This window comes from Genypterus blacodes, unplaced genomic scaffold, assembly GCF_046128005.1.
Source record: "Genypterus blacodes isolate CSIRO-AG114 ecotype Tasmania unplaced genomic scaffold, CSIRO-AGI_Gbla_v1 ptg000021l_1, whole genome shotgun sequence".
NCBI lineage: Eukaryota > Metazoa > Chordata > Actinopteri > Ophidiiformes > Ophidiidae > Genypterus > Genypterus blacodes.
This window is the reverse complement of record NW_027466834.1, coordinates 7295742-7317813: the sequence shown is the minus strand read 5'-3', so window position 1 is coordinate 7317813 and position 22072 is coordinate 7295742. Positions and strand designations below refer to the sequence as shown.

Genomic DNA, 22072 nt, shown 5'->3' with positions numbered 1-22072 from the left:
ATTTGTATATCTGTGGGGTTTTTTCGTATCAATGTTTCACACAGAGCGTATGTAATATTACTAAACATTTTTGCTGAGAAACTATAGTTACCCCAAAATAGACAAAAAAAACTAGAGGTTTGACGTATTTGTACATCTGATAAATGATTCATTACCGCGATTGACTAATAAGTTATTAAGCACCATGAACACAAATCTTACTTGATTGCTGAAAAAATACAAAAAGGAAAAAGTCTGCAGAATAGTGCTCATAATCCCTCAACAGTTGCTTAGTTTGTCGGTCTTACACTGCACAGACTCGTAGTGCCTCTGGAATTTGTAAGTTATAATAACTGAAATTCAGATGAAAGAAAAAGCGCAAAATATTTAACATTACAAAAATTCAGCATCCCTCCTTAAATGACAGACTCCGAATTTATCAATCAAACCCCGCACCTAATAAGGACACAAGAATGAAATAACCGATTGACTGACCGACCAGGATCGTGACGTCTTCCCTCACCACACTCTTGTTTCCGGTAGGAACCATTGAGTACGGACTGTTTTCCTGTCGGATGGAACGCGATTGAGGACTCGTTTCCTTGGCAACAACATTACGTTCGCCATCCACCTTAACAACTGATTTCGGGGAACATGGACATCCAGGAGCGACGTGAGTGAAAATTTGTTCTATTAACATAAGTATAGCTAAATTTAGTTTTTACCACGTTGATAAAATGAAGAACACATATGACTAGCGAACATGGTTTGTTAATGAATGTGCTTAGCCGCTACACTAGCTCGTTAGCTTCCTAAACGTTTGTTAGCCTCTGAAGTTACAGTCACAGAAGATCCGCACTTATAGTTATCTGTCATAATTGTAAAAGTGAGTGGATAAACCTGTCACAAGTGTGGATTCTGACACGAGATCAAACCTACTTCTATTTCGGCAGCTTCTGGTTGAATTTGAGCTTAGTGTCGTGCCGCCTCTAGAGGGCAGTGTTCAGTCAGTTTTCAACCTTAAGAAACGTCACAGAATGCTGTACGATGAAATGAAGGAGAACAGATAAATACACACTAACTTGGCATTTTAATGATCCTCAGAAAATAAATGTGGACCCCATTGTGTGAAGGGAAGTTCTTAGAATTCTTTTTCCGGATTTTCAGGAGTATTTCAACAGTTTACAGCACTGTTTTAGATTAAAAACAATAGTCAAAGGCAAAACTTCAGAAACTCCCCAAAAGTGAGAGCATCACGTGTCTGTTTTAACTGTCAAATTGTCTTGTATGTTTTTTTTCACAAATTCTTCTAGTACTCAGATGATCCTTCTCTCTCTCTGCAGATGTGTTGGGCTGTGGAGAAAACATAGTAGAATTGATTGAAATTGAGGAGGAAAACATTGCTGTATCTCAGTAAGTGAAGAATTATACTTTATGAATCCCAAAACATCCTGTGGTGCATTCACTTGACTTGACGGATTGACAGCATGGCTACAGAGTCTTTTTGTTTGAGAATTATGTGATTTGAACTGGGTTGAATCTGTGTCTCTGTTTTTTTTCTCCCTTCAGTTCATCAGCTGCTGACTCAGCTTTTGATGCTGTGATTGGTTACATAGAGGACATTATCGTAGGTAGGATGATTGTTTTGGATCTTTGTTGGTTGACATACCTTTTGCCTTGTTTCCACCAACATGGAACTTGTTATGTTCTGGTTTGGGAACCTTATTTTGAACCATTCTGAGCATTTCTACCCAAAACAAATTGGTATGTCACCCCTAAAGCTGGTACGACATGACAAGTAGCCATGTATTACTTGATAGAAGAGGCTAAAACGTTTTAACAGTAAACTGGTGAGGAATCCCAATGTTCTAAGATTGCAACTCTTCTCTCCAAGAGGACGAATTCCAGCAGCTTCAGCAGAGCTTCATGGAGAAACACTACCTGGAATTTGACGACTCAGAGGTGAACAAGTTGAGCTACACACTCATCTTCAATGAATATGTGAGTACCCGACCATCTCACTGTAATAAACATATATTATTATATCAACTCAACTATAACCTGCAGGCCTGAAAAAAATCTGTATTTTTGCTTTAAGAAGCAGGGGATGAACAAACAAATGCACATTAATTCTGCTTCCTCTTGTAGATTGAGGTGTTGGAAAAACATCTGGAATGGCAGCTGGTGGAGAGGATCCCCGGTTTCAAAATGGACACTTTCACAAAGCTGCTTGAGTAAGTCGCTCATCTCCCGTGAAGCAGTTTTGTTCCTTTTCAGAATATTCTTGTAGGATATTAAACACTTGAGCTTCCCCTCTGCAGGCAGCACAAAGATGAAGTGCCTGAGGACATCCTCAACATGCTGCTGACATTCACCGACTTCTTGGCTTTTAAGGAGACGATTCTAAATTACAGAGCAGTGAGTCATCAACCAGCTTTTTTGTTTTTCATGCAAAAGATACTTAAGTTCCATTTATGGCTACAAAAGCCTCACCAAGCTTCACTGCTGTCTGTGGGTCCAGTTTGGCTAGAGCAACAGTTTTATCGTAGTTCAGACGAGGAAGAACTTAATAAGTCCACTATGGTGATCTATACATTTGACTAAAGCTCTTTTTCTAAGAAGTGCTTTGGTTTCATAGTGACTGTGTGGATCTGTGTCTTTAGGAGAAAGAGGGCAGAGGATTGGACCTGAGCCAAGGACTGGTGATCACCTCTCTGAGCTCTTCAGGCTACAAAGACAGGGGCTCTGCTGAATCACAGTGACGCTCACACACGGTCACATGCTCCACCAGCCTTGTCCTCCACGGTAGAAGGTTCCCTGAACTGTGAACGGCCATACAGAAGGTTCCATCCCACTTACTTCAGAAATCTACAAACTGAAATTCCCAAAAAGTTAAGACAAAACACTAATCAAAATCAGCAGAGAGACTATGGGGGGCGTGAAAAAAATTCTGATCTATATAAGAGAGGCGCGAAAGAAAAAGTTTGGGAACCACTGTTTTAACTGATCAACTTTATTGTTTATTATAAATATACACACACTCTGGCTGCAGCACATTACTTAATTATTATTCCTTGCAATTCTTTGTTGAGAAACGTTGTTCTTAAACTGTTGGCATATTTGCACACACAGTTTTACTCAAATTGGTGAACCTCAAACCATCCTTGCTCATAAACAGCCGACCCTTCTGTAGATGTTCATTTGTAATATTACAATTGCATCACCGGTCATTTATTAACCTGTGGAATGTTTTGAGAACATTCCTCAACAATCCTCATCTTGTATTGCCTCTGTCCCAACTTTTATGGAAAGAGTTGCAGGCATCACATTTAGAATGATGCACAATCCGTGCACAAATGGCTGCAGTATTTAGTTTTTCTCAGTTTTATGTGGTAAGTAGGATGGTTTGTGTGTTCAATGCCCTCTTTAGGGTTTCTATCCATTCCAGCCATTATGCTGGACACAACACGTGGTAATGATTACTTGAAATTGTAATTTGTTGATGTAGAATTTGGAGGTGAGAGAGGCCTAATACTTTGCAGAGATCAATTTCATTCATGTTTTGAGTTTGAACCCTGCACACTGGTGCTGGTACATGATTAACAGGTTTCTATTCAACCAACTTAAGACTTAATCAAATCAGAAAGCCATCAGAAAGCAGGGAGAATCTTTTGAAATTGTCTTTGTTGTTTATTGGCCATGCTGCTGAACATACTGATCTGTTCTCGCTGCGCTGTATATTTGTGCATTTAATGAAATTATACAAAGTCTCTGCAAGTATTTTGCTGTATTCATAAAGTGAGTGGACTGTGTTTTGTGCCTGTGAAAGTGATTTTATTGTGATATGTGTGTGTGCGTGTGTGTGTGTTGACATGCAGAAGGAGTTATAGTTTTCAATACAATGTATATTTATCTTACTGTTTGTAATCTGAACATTTGTGTCACATTTGATTGTAAATAAACATTTTCAAATAAAGATGGCTTTTTAAATTGTAAACTGCTTTATTTCAACAAGTGCACATTGTTAGTACAAAAGAGAAAAACTGGTTAATGCTATAAAGGCAAACATTTGCATTGGGTCTTCTGCAAGATGTCTCATAACTTCACAATGTCTACAAAACATGAAGAAGGTTAATTCGTCATCAGTGTTTTGGCTTGAAATGTCACTCCTGCTTTATAAAAACAGATTTAAAACACATTTTTCAGCACTGCCATGTTAAGTTTAAGAGTACAGCACCTGAACATCTTCACATGAGCACTCAGACATGACAGCTGTTTATCTGCGTCGCCACATAACTCTCTTTGCTTCAGACTCGTCTCCACTAGGAACCAAAGCTACACTGTAAACGACAAACACTACACATGCGGTGGTTCAAAGGAGTTAGTGAAACGTCTTCATTTATATTTCCTGTTGGGTGATGGAGCACCTGAGCGTACACACACATTTTAGGACATTTTGGCCATAATAATTGTAATATTTAGTATAAAAGTATAGATTATTTGGGGTAAAATAAATTCTAGTAAGTTTTTCCTCTCCCTTCATAGAAACCACACAGTCAAACTGATATCAAAACATCTGTGGCCCCCTGATACACATTGTGGAAAAGCTTGTTGTTTTGCACCTTTAAACCTATTGGTATTGGTTTTCTTCACAGAAAATGACTTAAACAGGCAATATAAAGCCTGTTCATTCAGATTGTAGGTTAACTATAATTACATGTCTTAATCTTGAGTTTTACAAGGATAAACAATTACCTGCCAATCACTGTCAATATCTTTAAAACTTCCCAGCAGCGCAAGTTGTTCCCAAAATGGTAACATTAAGCATTCATACGGTAAAAAAATGTTTCTTTTAAGCTTTGAAACATCTATTCAGTGATTTGGTTCCATGTTACAGTTAATCTTAGAGTTAGGTTGTATACTTATATAGGTCAGGTGAGTTCATGAAGGTTACTAGTGTCAGTACAGACGTATGCGATGTGTTGAATATCTTCTGTGTCCTCACTCAGTTACCCCATTATACTGTCACTTTGTTGTTGTTGTTCCAGATATTTGAATCCTCCTCCAATCGTGAGGAGGTTTGAGCAGGTTTCAGTCCTAAGTGGGCACAGTGCTGGTGGCAGCATTCCCTCCATCTCCCCTCCAATCCATATAGGAGAAGTAAGCACTGGCACCGTATGCTATGGTCACCGCAGCTGCGAAGAACTAGACACACAAACAGGAGAGAGAGCAGCAGAGAGGGAGACAGAATGTAAATCAAATAGAAACGTCTTAACTGCCCTTCAGCCAACATGAATCAAAGATAACTCAGAAAGAAAAAATGGCATTCTTTAGCTCCACCTCCTCAAATTCACTTCATGGTGTATGAGTAGGTGTAGTTGCTGCATGAGGTTTTAATGGTTTTAAAGTCCAATCAGAACCAAGAATTTCCATTGGCACAAATCTGATTTTTTTTCTAACTTTAATAGCTGACTAATGGGCTGACATTCCTGATAAAGCTACATGACTCAAAGGCAGTAAAATGGAATATAAGCTTGTGACAGGGCAGGGCTCAGGGCCGTGTGTGTGTGTGTGTGTGTGTGTGACACTGAGTGTGTGTGAATCATGTGCTAGGCCCTATAAAAACATCACACCATCATAATCTCCCCTCTCTCTCTCCCTCTCTCACTTTATTCCCCTCTCCTTTCCTTTTCCTCTGCACTCATACGTACCTACCACAGTCTGATAAGTAAACAAGCCATCTGAAACACACCTAACCAGTCATGAGTCAGGAGAGGAAAGAATCAAGGGAGAACATGGAGAATGGAGGGAGAACACACTAATGTACACAGTGTACTCAATATATAAACAGTGGGTGACAGGATGGATGAATGCAGTGGCACAGGGTAGAAAGGTATACAGGTGGATGAATACATAGTTCCTTTCATAGGTATTTGCTTTAAGCCTTATCTAACTCGACAAACAGTCTGTACTTAAGCATATGTAAAGTGGAGATAGTGTGTTCCTTTTTGTTCATGTATGCATGTTTGTGTGTGTATGTGTGTGTGTGTGTGAGAGAGAGGCTGGTGTCAGGCATCTTACAGCAGCTCCTCCCATAAGTCCGTAGGAGAAGTATCCGTAATAGGGGGCGACAGATATTGCATTGGCCAGGAAAGCAGTCAGGTAGAGGATAGTCGCAACGCCATGATACACCATCACCTATCAGAAAGGACAGAACACAAGCGTCACATCAAAACACACTTGTATGTTGTGTCATTCTTTGCCCTATTTGCATTACTTTGCATTTTTGTTTATGCCTTACTGTTTGCACTCACTATCTATGCAAAAAAAAACATATTGGAATCGAAAATGTGCTGGTTCGTCAGAGGGGGGAGATCAAGTGTGAGAGACAAAGTGCTAACTGTAGAACCACTCACCATTGGCAGAGGTATACATGCTTTAAAGATCAAAGTTACCAATCTAGACATTTTTGACATTTGTATGCTACAGCACACAGTTAGGAGAGTTGGAGTTGGAACAGTTTGGGGCAGGAATGCTTGGGAAAGTGTGTTATGTTGTAGTCTGCAGAACCCAGACCTTAATTCCAAACACCTGTCCAACACCTGTGGGATGAATTGGCAAGCTGCCCAACATGAGTGCCTGACTGCATTAATGCTCCTCTGGTAAATCTCTGCAGCCATGTTGAGACATCAGTGGAAAGCAAACAGAAACAATGATATGGCCATCTGTGTGACAAACGGGTGTAATGTTTTTGTGTCCACATACTTTTGGCAATGTAGTGAACACACATTACAGTTCACGGGAATCATCTGAACAATCTAACACAGTTCAACAAGCTACTTTGCAACGAATCCTTATCTGTGAATCACCAATCAAAATTCCATTGTCCACTTTTGAGCGACAAGTGAGGCAATTAGCACTTTTGTGGCCCAGAGTGGTTGAATGGTCAAGAGAGACCCAGAGATTTCAGTACAGTGCAGCAGGCTCCGGGGAACCTACCGTCAAGGTCCAGGGAACTGAGGGCAGCTTTCCAATGGCACCAAACAGGATCATGCAGAAGAGGATGGTAGTGAGGATCCAAAGGGTAACAGCTACAAACATCACCCAGCCATTTGCTGGTACTAATGTATAGCGGGCACTGGCTATCAACGCCCAATGAAGGAGCCCCAGCACCTACACAACAATCAGGAGAGGAAGAAATACAGAGAAAGACAGGGATGAATAATTAAAGGTGGCAAGAGTCGGAACATATAATAGTCAAAACAATTGTGGAAGATACAGTAAAGGAGCCCTCAGAAGTTGAACTGTCAATGTGCCAATAATTGTCATTGCCATGGTATCATTCAGTGACAGTGAATACCAGAAAAGGTTATAGTCAGACAACAGTTGGATAGAAACTTTCACACATATTTCACATCTGCACAATATGAGTAAAGAAGTATGTACAGTATGTGAAGCAGAAGGAAGACATAGTCATAGTCTTACATGTGAGTGGGACTAGACTAGTGGGAAGTAGACTTTACAAATGATTCTTCTGAGAGACAAGCATTCCCACCAAAGAGGTGATGGAAGCAGCACTTTGTATGTTATATTTTTGTAATTTGGTTAAACATTCAAGTACATAATAGTACTTTTTTTTCATGTACTCTTTATTGACTTAAAAAATATGGTCTCATTCAGATACAACTTAGTTCATATCTCTCTGACTCTCTCTCTCTCTCTCTCTCTCTCTCGCTCGCTCTCTCTCTCTCTCTCTCTCTCTCTCTCTCTCTCTCTCCCCCTCTCTCCCCCTCTCTCCTCCTCTGTCCTCCTCTCTCTTCCTCCTTTCCAATTGGATATAAAAGGGTAGTCTATTATGTATGCAGAGATTATCTTTCAGTTTTCACACACTCGATACACACACACACACACACACACACACAGTAGAGAGGCACTCTCACAGGTTGACCTTTGCAAGACACTCATCCTAACAAAGGCTTCCATTCTTGACCAGTCAAACACAGACCAAGGTAGAAAAAAGTTACTGTATTTATGAGACCGTTACATGTTATACACATCACTGCACCTCTGGTAGGTAAGGGTGCTTAACAGTGTTACTGGGGTCAGAGATGGTCAAAGGAAATGAAACCCAAGTCTCCAATGGCAGATTTTTGTAAAGGGAGAAAGTTATTGAAGGTCTTTGATGGACCAGGAAACAGAAATAGAGCAAAGCAGATATCAAAGATGTGTAATGAAGACTATTTTACTTTTATCTTTTCAGTTTGAGGCAAGTTCAAGCATCTCACATGTTGTACTAAGCTCTTGTGTCTACTATGAAACAGTATCCAGATGTATTTCATAATGCAATGTGTGGTGAATATTATTGAATATTTCATCAGGACCTGTATATTTGAAACAGGACACTGGTTCCTCTTTCAATATTTTTGGTGTTAATGTTTTTAAATTTTAAGACTGTGATAGAAGTGCATTGTTAGTTTCTAGCCCTGCTCCTCTTCTTCATCTTTTTGCATTTTATTGCTGGTGTTTGAACAGGGAAACATGGACACACACACACGCAAAACACACAGAGGAAGACACTCTACAAAACTGAGTCTATTTTTTGTTGCATAAGCTTTTTTGCATCAGCTTAAGCTTCTATTCACGCTGATTTGCTTACCAGTAATCTATCTAGGAATTTTCTCACCTCAGTCAGAAATGTATGGAAAAGGAAACACACACACACACAGGCTACCGATATGATATTTGAAATCAATTTGTAAAAGAAGAACACCCCTATTTCAGACCCATGATGCATTACATCCACACACAATGCAATCCACACACACATGCGGAATTGTGCCCCTCTCCTACACACACAACGGATGGGGGACCGCCAGCAGCCAGCGCCTGTGGAGCAGGTTGGGTACATTGCTCAAGGGCACCTCGGCACACACACACACTTTGGCTACTGAGCCACTGCCACCCCAAAACTCTAGTCTATGCTCCAGGTGAGGCTCGAACTCACAACCTCGGCATCACTCTGCAGGTTACTGTCTTATAAGTACCGCGCGCTGACCGATTGCGCCACTGGAGCTCAGTTTGTAGTTCCTGGAGACAGTGTGTACTTTCCCTCCTCTCACTGGTTAAAATAGGTTATTGACTAAATACTAAATAGGTAAAGAGGTAAACAATAAAGAGATACAAAGACAGAGGCATGCTAGTAAGGTAAATGATTAAACAACTCTTTAGATACTGGCATTGTTACCGTCTTAGTCATCAGGTTTTGTTGCTTCCACACTTTCTACCTACTGAAATGTAACTAAATAAAACAATTACAGAGATTGATTGAGATTAACTTTCAATAAGATATTCCTGAGTGATGTAATAAAGCGTGTGCAGTGGATGGAGGTGCACCCAGTCATCCCACTCATCTCCTCCCAGCTTAGAACATCCACTGAAACACATTGTACTTCAGTGCCTTGCTCACGGTCACACTAAACAAAAGGGAATCATTCAACTGTAAAATGTCTACAAGATTTCCCAGGAGGTCTGGAGAACAACAGACTCCCACCTCCTGGCAACCGTCCCTCCTGATATTTACTCATATCACAACTGACACACAAACATCTACCTTTGTTGAACACACTTATTGTAAGTCGCTTTGGATAAAAGCGTCTGCTAAATGACCGTAATGTAATGTAATGTAACTGAGCCATGTCCGACTCAACTCACGTCCTGACTGATGCAGTGAAGCTCATCACTGCTTTAAACCAAACACACAAAATACAAATGGTAGTTTGAATCCAGTTAATACAGTATAAAGAGTGTAACATCTCAACAGACATTGTGAGATATATTGTATATATGTTCAGATGATCAGTCTAACTCACTTACACAAAGTCCAGAAACACTCTTTATTATCAGGCCCTCTTCATGTCTTCATCAAAAGAGGGAAATCGTGCTGAGAAGAACAAGTAGAAAGATCCTGATGTCATTCCTGGTGCTATTGTATGTTGTAAGTTAATAAGTTGTTTTACTGTGTTTGATCTAAATGGAAATAGAGCATATAAACTCATACCTATACCTAAATACCAAAGACTACGAAGAAGAGGAGGGGTGACATACTGTGTTAACAAAAATACCACATGATGTATAAGGCCAGGGAGGGAGATAAATAAGTGACTGGCTGTGGCTCCTGACGCATCGCTGCACCTGAACTACACAGGCTCTCACTTGGTTTATTATTAGCCTAAGTCCCTTTAAACACACGATCAAAGTGCAACAGCTCACTTATTGTGTGTTTTCTAAGCAGGCGGAGCTCATTGGTTTCACTAATAGACAGGAAATATGAAAACCTGCAGCAGGATCAGGTGCAGCCGTCCTGCAGTGAATGAAAAGCTCAAATGCTCTAAAGAAAGTTCAATTAGTAGCATTTCCCCTAAGCATCTACATTATACATTTACTCCCCCAGCTGTAACCTGCAGTACAATTACACATTTAAGAGCACAATATAGCCTTTAACTCAAACAGGAGAGAAATGATTAACAGTCAGGTCATAAACAGGAGGAACATCAGCTTGGTCAGGCTCTCCCCATGAAGCAAGTTGTTGCTGGCTATGGAGATGTTATAGGGTGTGGGGATGTGACAGGGAGACAAGGACTCCCAGGGGCCAAAGATCTACAGCAGCTCTCAGTTATCCTGTGTTAGTCACATGTTCTCTCAGAAGGTCGGAAAGGAGAACGAGATCTAGCTCAGGTTAAGAGTCAAATTCAATCATTTCCGAATACTAAACTTTCAGCTATGCAAGCTCCTGAACTAATCTGCCAAAACAAAAACACACAGTGCTAAGCAAACAGGAGAGGCCTTTCCCATCCATTTTTTTTTGTTGACAGACAGTCGGTGACATTTATGCTGCAGGAACAGAAACTTGCTGATCTGCATTCAAATTCCTGTGACATTAGATAAGATAAGCCTGCAGCCCTATTTAGCACTGTGACAATATTGATGGCAATTTGGAGAGATAAGCAACCTTCAACTCAACATCTATAATGACAATAACAGGGCATATATAGATATATATAGTAAATATGTTGCCGTAGAAAGAGTACTGATACAAGTTGTGTAGATTATGGACATCTGATTCAAAGATGGACTACTGTTTGGACCCATAATACTATCTAATAGGACTAAACCATGTCAACTTGTGATGCAAATGAACATCTAATAGAGTGAAAACGGAAATAGAACAGCATACAAGAGAATGTGATGAAAGCGGACAGTATAGAGCAGTGTGTTATAGAACACAACACAACACAACAGGACAGAGCAGAGCAGAACAGATTAGAATGTTGGCCAACTAAGTCAAGTCCAACAGAACCGTTCTGCTCTGAACCCATTGGTGGTCTTTATCTACCATCACTCACTATTTCAGCAATCATGAGGACAGCTGGGACGCTACGGATAAAGGACATGTCCATCTTGTTGGTGACGTCAGAAGCCAGTCCTCGGAGGCTGTTGCCCCCCTGCTGAGAGCCCTGGGCCTGAGGGGAGCTGGTCTCCGTGGTAACCTTAGATGGGAAGTCTGCCATGATCACGATGCTTATCTGAGGCAGGAGCCGGGTTTCACTGAACCAGCAACACCGGCGTCAAAGCCCCTGTGGACGTGACGTGCTCTGAGAATAAAAGTCTGTCAAAGTCTCGGCCTCCTTCTGAGAATGCTCCCGTCTTTAGTAAATCCTTAGAAATGACTCCCTTTTAAGAATTTCAGTAAGGTTTAATGGTTAGTATCTACCAAAAAAGGTAATTAGTCCTGACAGTCCAAAGATAGAGTTCAAATATCCAGAAAAAATATCCACCATTACTCCCTTTACCTGTGCTAACAGGTGCACAATGGTGGATGCATGTTAGTCTCTCTCTGCCCCCTGCTCTCTCTCTCTCTCTCTCTCTCTCTCTCTCTATCTGCTCTGCTCTCTATCTCTATTTCTCCCCGCACCTCCCATATTAGCTGTCAGAGGCCAGGCTTACCTAAGTGACTCATTAACATGTTTGAATACAGGGTGGAGGGAGGGATGGGGTGATGGAGGAGTGGAAGCAAGAAACAACAAGCCAAAGAGAAAAGTTACAAGCCTTCTAGGTGTGGGTGTGTGTTTTGTTTAAAATAGGATACACTGAAAAGATTCTCCTTGGGGGTACGTCTGGGATAGAGTGACGTAGAGGTCAGTTTGAAATGACCACAAACATTAGGAATAGACTTGTTTGTCCCTGCTGTTTGCGCTGGCTGCTGCTTTGCTGATCTGTATAGCTCCAACTCCCAAGCACTATTTGTCAAACCCCAGTCAGCAGTGTAACAGGAGCTTTTAAATAGTTTTCACAGCCTTCAGTATTGGCGATATCTTCATGTGATCAGCAACGTGTAGGTGGATTAGCATGTAATGTCATATCAGGAGCAGGAGAGCTTTTACTGGTTTCATTGTGTTTAATCCACTTCCTGCTGAAGGAAAATGCTTATGTTCTAATTAAATTTGTGGAGTGGGGTGTGAATGATTTGTTTCTTTAATACATATTCCGCTCTTCCTTGAATAATGCTTTCTGTGTTTGCTATTTGGCTGAGCGATGAAGTGTAGTGTGTGAAGAAGCCAGGAGGAGCTGTGGTGCATTCAAGTTTGTGTTTTTAATGTTTGGAGAGATACTTCTGTTTCTTGGTTCTAGGTAACGTGTAACACTATCCTGGTTCACTCCAGGATAGTGTGACAGCTGCTGAAATGAGCCAAATGTGTGCTGAATACACTGGTTTTCATTCATCCTTCCTCTTTATTGTAATGAGACCACAGGGGTACTGAGCATACCGGAGTGTGACATTACCCAGCGCTACTGCAATCCTTTGGCTCTCCCCTGTGACTCAAACAATTCAAAAACATTCAGGCCTGTAATGTGTAAACAAGGCTGAAGGTGAAGACGCTGGATAGGAAGAGAGGCAGTGGTGTAAGCGTTACTAGTCTTTCATATTTTGTACTTCTGTAAGGCAAGTTCTAAAATGGCACTGTTGGGGTTGTTAAAAGGATATGTCCTCATGTCGTGTTCTTCACTAATAATTCAATTGTCTTCATCTATTATTTTTACCATCAATTAATAAAGAAATTGGTGGCACAGTTTTCAATACACACATCACATCACACAGGAGGGACTTGTCTTCATTAATATATAATGTACTAGTAGTGAATGTGTGTGAATGGGATGGTGTAAAACTCACTTTTAGATGTCTTTGTTGCATCTGTAGCCTTTAATGTACTTGACCGAATCATTAGCACAAGAAAAAATGAATGTATTGTGAACGAAAAAGTTAATGTCAGAAGTGGGATTCGAACCCACGCCTCCAGGGGAGACTGCGACCTGAACGCAGCGCCTTAGACCGCTCGGCCATCCTGACTTGTAAGATCTATTGGTGTAACACGGATATAGTACCTACAATACTACAAACCGTGTTGTGGTTTGAGTACAGCTCACTTAGTGGTTATTGAGTTATTTACGTAAGGTCTGGCTGCACTGAAACGACAGCGGCGGAACAATTTTTCTAGAAAAAAAAGAAAAAAGCTCTCTTCCGCCATCTCCTGGTAAGATTAGGATATATCTGACGATGGACGCAGAAGATGGGTCACAACAACATGTAACGAAATCCAAAAAGGAAAGCAACGTGTCATAGTTCATTAGTATTCAACTCAGTCTAACTCAAGTCTGTCTACAAGCATATTATCATTATAAGACGGGTTGACTCATAAATTCTGAACCTTGCACAGGAAGTTCGAATTCAGAGGCGTTCACTGAACGCTTACTGAACGGTGCTGACAGAGCTTCACCGAGCTTTGATATCTCTTTGGAACTGCTGAGTCAATCAATGTAAATGATCACAAATAATCAAATTTATTATTCATAATTTAACAACAATGATAATATATTATAATTGTAATTAATAATTACAGCGTTATCTCGTTTCCTCATGTCTCATCCTATAATTTGCCATTACATTTGAAGTGGTTCCAATGAAATTGTGAGTGTACCCAACTCATTTCTACAACGTTGAACTTCTCAATTGTTATACTTCTGATGTTCATCTTTGAAGTGTCAAGGCAGAAGATGGGGATAAATGTTTTATTCAATTAATTGGACTCCTCCCAGCTTGTGTGGACAGTTACAGTCACTGTTTCTCAGGCTTCTGCATTGTGATTCATTCTAGTCCATAAAACTTGTAAGAAAATTTGCTTCAAAATGTCTACTCTCGGTGGCGCACGTTTAATTGTCTGGCCTGGTTCTTCATCGCCACTGACATAAATTAAAAACGTTATTCTTTTATTTCCATAAATATTGAAATTTACTATTGAGTTTAACATTGAACAATACCATAATAAAAATAATAATTACCGCGGCTGACTTGAATAGTACCGGCTGAGCGACTTGCTGCCGTAACGGTGCCGTGGCTTAGTTGGTTAAAGCGCCTGTCTAGTAAACAGGAGATCCTGAGTTCGAATCTCAGCGGTGCCTTTTCACCTTGATAATCAGGTCTACATAGGACTATGCACTGGTGATAACTAAATTATTTAACATATTTCCTTACATTAATTTACAGTATAACTTTCATTCATACCCTGCATGTGAACTCATATGTTCAACCTTAGTATACTAACATCTTTTAACTAAATACTTAATGCAGTTTTAAAATAATTGTGTAATGGCAGCTGTTGTGAAGTTGCAAAATACGGCTGGCTTGACTGCAAACAAGCAACACGTGGTTCAGTTGTTTGCAGCAGCTGCCCCCAAGGCCAGTTCTCTTCTTCGATTCTGGAGTTGTACTCCTCTTCTGCTGACACCTTTGCTGGTGCTCTGAAATTTAAATAGGAACTCCAGTTCAGATTTCAGGCCCTACCTCTCTCGAGAGGATCAGGGTTTTAGTTTTCTTTTTTTTTTTAGCATTCTACAGTGTTTTGCTTAGCGCCAAAGCCACGAACGACCATGAAAAGAACACATTCAAATAAAGTAATAAAATCCAATTTACATATTTTTTATCTGCAGGACCCAAGCCGAAATGAATCTAGAACTCAATGAAATACTAAGAAGCGCAGCAAGAAAAACACAGTTTGGGTTGTGACGAATGTGTCACACACACACACTGAAGCAGTTTCTTCACATGCTAGTTTCTATCTCAGAGCTATCTGAGAGTACATACATACACAACTCATGTACGGCAAAAGTTAAAATTGAAAACAACACTAGTGAACACTGAGTACAAAAGTAGTGATTTATTTATATTTTACTGGGACAGGTTGAAGAATAGAGGAAGTCTATATTCTGAAGCTGTTTCTGGTTGCAGCTCCGGGGTTGGACTGCTGCTGGGTCCTAAACAGAGCGGAGTCAGACAGAGGTGTATTTATTGTGTTTATTTTCCGTTTCACCGCAAGGATGAGTCCACATCATAAATGTTCTTTTGTCTGTTCTTTTTATAATGAATGTTTTTTTTGTTTTATCATAATGAAATTGAATGAAATTATTTGTATTACATAGTGTGATGGGTTCACTGTGTGCCTAGTTTTACCATTGCATATTGTGCAGATGATCCACAAATGATGATAGATGATATAGATGATAGTGATAATGCATAGTTTTCAGTTAAATAACTCAAATTTCCCGTCAACAACATAAACATGGCCCTGAAGGCGCCACATACTCACCTGATGTATCGGGGTTGGGATTTTCCTAGGACAGCATCTTTGTTCAACTCTACAGCGATGATGTCAGAGTGAGGGACCTCAAACATGGGTTCTAACAGGAGCTTTTCCTAACAAAGACATTTGTACACAATCTTAAGTCAACAGCACCACTATACCACAGATAATGAATTCAATGGCAAATTGGCAAATCCAGGTACCATGATGGCTCTGAGACCCCGAGCTCCAGTCTTTCTCTCCAGGGCCATCTTAGCTATGGCCCTTAAGGCGTCTGGGCTCACATTAAGTTCACACTGAAACAGTGAAATAGAAACCAATGCAGGATCAATCCAATTTTCAATCATAGAGTTGAGATGTGGCATCAGGATAGGTGAGAGCAGGTATTGCCTGAGAGTAGAATTTCCTTTATTCAGATCTAAACTGGTTAAAGTCACCCACTATAGTCGAGCCCTTACTTGGTCCATGCTGAAGAGAGCCTGGTACTGTGACACCACAGCATTACGTGGTTTAGTCATGATGTGGACAAGCGTCTCTTCATCCAGGCTGTGTAGAGGCACGACCACAGGAAGACGACCGACAAACTCTGGGATCATCCCAAACTCAATCAGGTCCCTGGCCTCCACTTGCTTCAGCAGACGGTCTTTCTCCTCCAGCTCTGCCGCTGTGTCTGTCTCCCCACTGCTGTTCACCAGGTCTACTGCAGCTGCTGCAAGCGAACCTTTACGCAAATTGGAGGAAGTCCCAAAACCCAGATACTGTAGAGAGTAATCAAACATGAGAGGAATTTGAGGTGAGACTATTAACATGATTCAAAACCTAAAACGAAGCGTGGCTGAATCTCTGCTGATGATCAGCCAAAATATTAAAATTACTGAGAGGTGAATGACATTGATCATCTCATGGAATATATGGGTATATTAGGCAGCAAGTTAACAGTTATCCGTAAGGAATAAAGGGAAACTGTAGGCTCTAAGCAACTTCGCTAGGGCCAAATTGTGATGGCTAGACGGCTGGGTCAGATCTTTTTCAAAATGGCAGGTCTTGTAGGGTGTTCCCAGTAAGCAGTGGTCAGTCACCCAACAAAAGTGGTCCAAGCAAAGACAACCTGTCAACTGACAGGGTTAAGGGCCTCCAAGTCTCATTGATGACGTGGAGAGTGAAGGCTAATCCTTCTGGTACAATCTCCCAAAAGAGCTACTGTAGCAGAAATTGCTGAAAGAACTGTGCCAGAACAACCCTAACCCTGGTTTTCATGTGGATGCTACTTTGACAAGTACCACCTACTTAAACACCTACCTAAACATTGTTGCAGACCAAGTACACCCCTTGGTGGCAGCAGTGTTCCCTGATGGCAGTTGCCGCTATGAGCAGGATAATGCCCCCTGCCACACAGCAAATTCAGGAATGATTTGAGGAAAAGTAAATCTTAGGCAACTGGACTTGTCGTCAAAGGCTTGAAGACGTTTCACCTTTCATCCGAAAGTTCAGTTCTTGACAAAGAGTTCAAGGTGTTGACTTGGCCACCAACTTCCCCAGAGCTTAAAGCAATCAAGCATCTGTGAGATGTTTTGAAAAGACAAGTCTGATCCATGGAGGTTCCACCTTGCAACTTACAGGACTTGAAGGATCTAGTACTAATGTGTTGGTGCCAGATATCAGGGCACCTTCAGAGGTATTGTGGAGGTCATGCCTCAACATGTCGGAACTGATTTGGTGGCAATATTAGGCAGGTGGTGTAACGTTGTGGCTGAACTGTGCACATGAGAGCTTTAACTTACCTTTTCATTCTTTCTTGTGCTAATGATTCGGTCAAGTCCATTGAAGGCTCCAGATGCAACAAAGAGGATGTTTGATGTGTCAACCTGCACAGTTTCTCCTCTAATTTTCCTGAAGCTTTTCTCAGGAACATTAACGATTGCCCCCTCCAAGAGTTTAAGCAACCCCTGGTAGGAGAGACAAGAAAAGGAATCCAGACATACACAAATGTAGGTCAATGCATACAGTACAAGTAAAATCTTATTCCGTAAGTGGCTGTGCTGCTGTGTTCTAACATTGAAATACCACAAAACATGATGGTTGCAAGACACAATTTGTTATAATATTTTGCTGTAACATGTTAAATACCGACCTGCTGGACTCCCTCTCCTCCAACGTCTCTCAGCTGATGGATTCCAGGCACACTGCTAATCTTATCCACCTCATCCAGGAACACAATACCTTCACATGAAATAGAAGAACAGGAGATGGAATTAAGCCAGTTTTGGCTTCCAACCCTTTGTCAGCACTGTCCCATCTTTAATAAACACACTGTTTACTTCAAGATACACTAATAAAAAGGCAAGCCAACAACAGATTCATGCTGTCTTTTACCATATTAATCCCAACCACATTCTTTTACCGTCCACTTACCTTGCTGTGCCTTTTCCACTGAAAAGTTTGCATCTTGCAGCAGTTTGACGATAATCGACTCGATGTCTTCTCCGACATAACCGGCCTGGGTTAGTGTGGTGCAATCACAAATGGCAAACGGAACATCAAGACACCGGGCCAGGGTCTGAGCCAACAATGTCTTTCCTGTGATAAATCAAAGAAAACATGACCAAACGGTAGCTGTGTAAAATTCAATGATCTCAAAAGAATCTTGGAGAATCTTGACACATCACTAACCCGAGCCAGTCGGGCCGAGGAGCATGATGTTGCTCTTCTCCAGTTTAATGTCTGAATGTGTGGAGTCCAGGACATCCCCTCCTTGGCTCTCCTGCTGCACCACCTGGACGTCCTCCTGCTGCATGGACACTCCTTGGGCGTGTCGGTGGGGAGCAATGCCTGCGATCTGCAGCAACTCTACAAAAAGAAGCAGGGTTACATTTATGACCCACTAGTTCAGTGCATGAGGTGCATTTCACAAATCAGCATAAATAAATAAGTGTTCTATGAATGGAGCAATCGGTTTTCCCTCTGTATAAATTGTATCACATTCTAGACAGCTTATCACAAAATTTAACAAGTTATGTAATCTAATCTTATGTAATCTGAATCTGAATCTGAATTCAAATGTGTGATGTTAAAAAGCGTGCTTGTCCTTCAGGGGAGGCAGTAGCTCAGTGGGTAGAGCTTCAGCCTGGGAACCGGAGGGTCGCCGGTTCGGGTCCCTGCCGAGGTGCCCCTGAGCAAGGCACCGAACCCTCAATTCCCCTCTGCGAAGGGTGGTAATGTAATGTAATGTAATGTAAGTCGCTTTGGATAAAAGCGTCTGCCAAATGCTTGTAATGTAATGTAATGAATATGATTCCTCTGCAATAAGGAACTTTACACACAAAAAAGTGGGACCGGTTTATGGAATGAAGGAAACCAATACAAAGCGCCAATTACAAAAAGACACATGACTCAAAGTCATGGATTGCAATGGGAGCCAGGCTCTTAAGTTGTGAGTTCCTAAGCTCACAAAACATGTCTGCTTTTTTATAAACACTCTAGTACTCAGGTTTGGTTTATTTAGGAGTACAGTTTATTACTGAATTGAAGTAAATAAATGCAAACCAAATCTAAACTTGTCGCTAGTAGAAACAATCTTGAAAGAAATCATATGTATTAGTAACTCTGCTTGGGTTTTCTTCTAGTGCAGAACTGACAGCAACACTTACAAAGATAAAAAATAACTTATTTGGTCACAGTAACACTCACCCCATTGTGCTAGATTTTCCACCTGCTGTTGGCTCCAAGCAGGGATGTTGTAGATCCGTTTGTAGTGATTATACACCGCAACTGCCAACACTTTCTTTGCATATGACTGACCAACAACATACTTGTCAAGGTAAGCAAATATCTGGAATAAAAACAGGTTGTACTTAATAAAAACAGAAAGTATGAAACCTCATAAATGTAATAAGTAAAAAGTATATTTTAGCAAAAATGTAGCTTTCATTCTCACCTTCTTAGGAGGAGGGGGAGGTGTCTGTGAAAATGCCAATTTCACAGCCTCTGCAGCAGACTCCAGCTCTAGCTTTAGCCCTTTCTTAGCGTCCATCTCAGACAGAACCACAAAGAAGTGGTGGCATTTCTCACATTTAACAAATCGTGTTGATGCTACAAAAACAACACATATAGTGGGTGCAGAAAGTATTCAGACAGTCACATTGTCTCACATTGTGTTATAGCCTTATGCTGTAATCTTTCAAATTCATGTTTTCACACACCAATTTATACCCAATACCCTATGATGACAAAGTGACAATTTTAGTCCACCTGTGGCAAATTAAATTGATTGGACATGATTTTTAGGCACACACCTGTCTGTATAAAGTCCCAGAGTTAACAGTGCAATTAAGACAACAAAACAAGCCATGAGGTCAAAGGAATTGCCAGTAGCACTCAGTAAGAGCATTGTGTCGAGTCTCACTGCAGAACTCCACTTATCTGGGCTTTATGGCAGAATGTAACATGTAACCGATGCGTTACCTTGACCGCTGTAATATTTTCTTACAGCTTCTCCTCTTTCATTTAGTGCGTTTTCTACATGTGATGGTAAATGTGTATCCAGTCTTCATAAAAATACTCACACACAAAGGTCTCTACGTGTATGCATGGATCTCCACATTTGGGACATCGGAGTTGACTTCCTCCCTTGCCTGATCGTCCAGAGCTGGAAAGTCTCTTCACCTCACTGATGCTTTTCTGGGTGAAAAAAAAGAGGAAACATGACTCAGCACAGATTCCGATTCTTTACAGGGAGGGGATAATAACAGAAAAGATTCCGTCCACCCACAAATAAAATTACCTTTCCACCAACATTTCCCCCATGCTTTGATGTCCCATGTTTGGAGGCATAGTTGATGGTGGTCTCTGAAAATGACCTCACCCGCTTAGAGGGAAGTAAGTGAGTTTCCTGAGTACGACTTAGACCAAACACATGAATCCGGGAACTAGACAAACCTGGAACAAAACAAGGATCTTCTGTATCTTTCACGCAACTCCCATTAACAAACAAATGTTTCCAATACATGACAAAAAATGTACAAGACTTAATCAAATGTTTGATTATATCTTAACAGGCAAACAATGTTAGCTGGAGATGTACTCTATGACGTACAGCAACACAATATGCTGGCTGTGGTGTTTTCTTATACCTCTGTGCGCTGTAGTTAAGAACAACCTGGCAGTTGAAGTGTACGGACAGGACATAACTTGCTTTGGCTCAAATTCCTGTATGTAAACAAAGCATTATGAAAGAGGCTAAATCAGCTTTCAAACATTTCCCAATAAACAGCTTAGGTAAGTTACTGTTCAAAGGGTCCCATATTCCCCTTAACTTATTTGATTTCTCTCTGACCACACGTCCCATTTTCCCGATGTTCGTTAACCTAAAACCAATCACTCTCCTAGTCTGAAGCGAGCACAAACTAATCACTCATCTGCCTTGTGCCCTAGTGAGAATTGATCAGGAGACCAAATATGCAGAGCTTTGCCTCAAGAGGGATCGCTATAGCAAATGTATGAGAGACAAGGTTGACTACAGCCACACAGAATAACTGAATGTGTTGGCATAGTGCCTACATAATTATTCAGTTGGAACAGTGGTCAGGAATGTTAGTTATAATGGAGTTTTGCAGGTCTCACATTGGTTCTGAATAGCCATTTATATTTGATCAGTTTCACTGTGATGAGATGTTATGCAGCTACTCAACTGTAGATATTTAAAGTAGTGTCTAGGGATGGCATATTTACGAAGCAACTAATCAAAGGTCATTCGTTTTCCTTCTATATACAAGTCAGTTACTTTACTCAAAGCTTTGCCAGCCCATTGTTTGAACCATCGACTCTGCCAGGGGCAATGTTATTGTAATGGCACTTCGTCTTGCTTCCTCTTCAGCATAGATGTGTCACTTATTTAGGCCCGGTAAACAACGCTTGTCATGGGCACGACGAGACTAGGTATCTTTCCTAGAAATGTTTAATAAAAAATTAAATTACAAAATCAATTGTACAGTCAAAGACCTGTTGCTTACAACAGATTTTAAAGCAATTTAAATAAGCAATGATGATGCCATCAAACTAGCAAATTATGTCATCAACTACCTAGTTACAACAGTAATGTCATCCAAACTTTCAAAGTTATGGCAAAGATGTTACACCTGTGCATTACTAAATCTAATTCCTCTTAGGCTCTTACTGTTATTGTTACCCCATACAGGGGAAAACTGTATAAGCATGTTCTTTATGCCAAACAAAAAGGGTATTTTGTATATTGTACATGGGCAGAGTAACAATAAGATTGAAGAGGTGCCAGATGTTGTAATCTGTTCAATAGCTAGCCATGAAGGAGGGTCAGAGGCGGAAAAGTAGAACATGGCTGTGCACAGGTTCAGTACTTTTGTAGGTTGGGTACTTGAATGGCCCCC

At 40.8% G+C, this 22072-nt stretch overlaps 2 protein-coding genes, 3 non-coding genes and 1 pseudogene across 5 annotated transcripts; 2 read left to right on the top strand and 4 right to left on the bottom strand.

Annotated features, from left to right (window-relative positions):
• Positions 1 to 569: 569 nt before the first annotated feature.
• On the top strand, positions 570 to 3976 carry arl2bp (ADP-ribosylation factor-like 2 binding protein). Its single transcript, XM_076142583.1, has 7 exons — positions 570 to 652; positions 1323 to 1392; positions 1549 to 1610; positions 1874 to 1980; positions 2128 to 2213; positions 2301 to 2397; positions 2643 to 3976. The coding sequence occupies exons 1-7, from the start codon at positions 634 to 636 to the stop codon at positions 2739 to 2741; spliced, it is 540 nt and encodes a 179-aa protein (XP_075998698.1). The 5' UTR covers positions 570 to 633; the 3' UTR covers positions 2742 to 3976.
• Positions 3977 to 3980: 4 nt separating this feature from the next.
• Positions 3981 to 11930, bottom strand: pllp (plasmolipin). The gene is made up of 4 exons (XM_076142582.1): positions 11382 to 11930; positions 6979 to 7152; positions 6061 to 6177; positions 3981 to 5184 (listed from the first exon to the last, which is right to left on the bottom strand). Exons 1-4 carry the CDS (start codon positions 11544 to 11546, stop codon positions 5077 to 5079), a joined length of 564 nt encoding a protein of 187 aa, XP_075998697.1. The 5' UTR covers positions 11547 to 11930; the 3' UTR covers positions 3981 to 5076.
• On the bottom strand, positions 8959 to 9052 carry trnai-uau (transfer RNA isoleucine (anticodon UAU)). Its single transcript has 2 exons — positions 9015 to 9052; positions 8959 to 8994 (listed from the first exon to the last, which is right to left on the bottom strand). It is a non-coding gene; the product is annotated as a tRNA-Ile (tRNA).
• Positions 11931 to 13301: 1371 nt separating the features above from the next.
• On the bottom strand, positions 13302 to 13384 carry trnal-cag (transfer RNA leucine (anticodon CAG)). Its single transcript has one exon. It is a non-coding gene; the product is annotated as a tRNA-Leu (tRNA).
• A 1035-nt stretch (positions 13385 to 14419) lies between these two features.
• trnat-agu (transfer RNA threonine (anticodon AGU)) lies at positions 14420 to 14493 on the top strand. The gene has a single exon. It is a non-coding gene; the product is annotated as a tRNA-Thr (tRNA).
• Positions 14494 to 14742: 249 nt separating this feature from the next.
• On the bottom strand, positions 14743 to 20855 carry LOC142992090 (ATP-dependent clpX-like chaperone, mitochondrial; annotated as a pseudogene).
• Between the last annotated feature and the right edge of the window lie 1217 nt (positions 20856 to 22072).

What these genes read in the sequence shown, in the direction of transcription:
- arl2bp (XM_076142583.1), top strand. An exon ending in CATAGAGGACATTATCGTAG is followed by an intron (nt 1,611 to 1,873) that starts GTAGGATGATTG and finishes CTTCTCTCCAAG; the next exon opens with AGGACGAATTCCAGCAGCTT. An exon ending in CGATTCTAAATTACAGAGCA is followed by an intron (nt 2,398 to 2,642) that starts GTGAGTCATCAA and finishes CTGTGTCTTTAG; the next exon opens with GAGAAAGAGGGCAGAGGATT.
- pllp (XM_076142582.1), bottom strand. Translation starts at nt 11,546, where the DNA reads ATGGCAGACTTCCCATCTAAGGTTACCACGGAGACCAGCTCCCCTCAG. An exon ending in TCCTCATGATTGCTGAAATA is followed by an intron (nt 7,153 to 11,381) that starts GTGAGTGATGGT and finishes ATTGTTGTGTAG; the next exon opens with GTGCTGGGGCTCCTTCATTG. An exon ending in CAGTTCCCTGGACCTTGACG is followed by an intron (nt 6,178 to 6,978) that starts GTAGGTTCCCCG and finishes CCTTTCTGATAG; the next exon opens with GTGATGGTGTATCATGGCGT.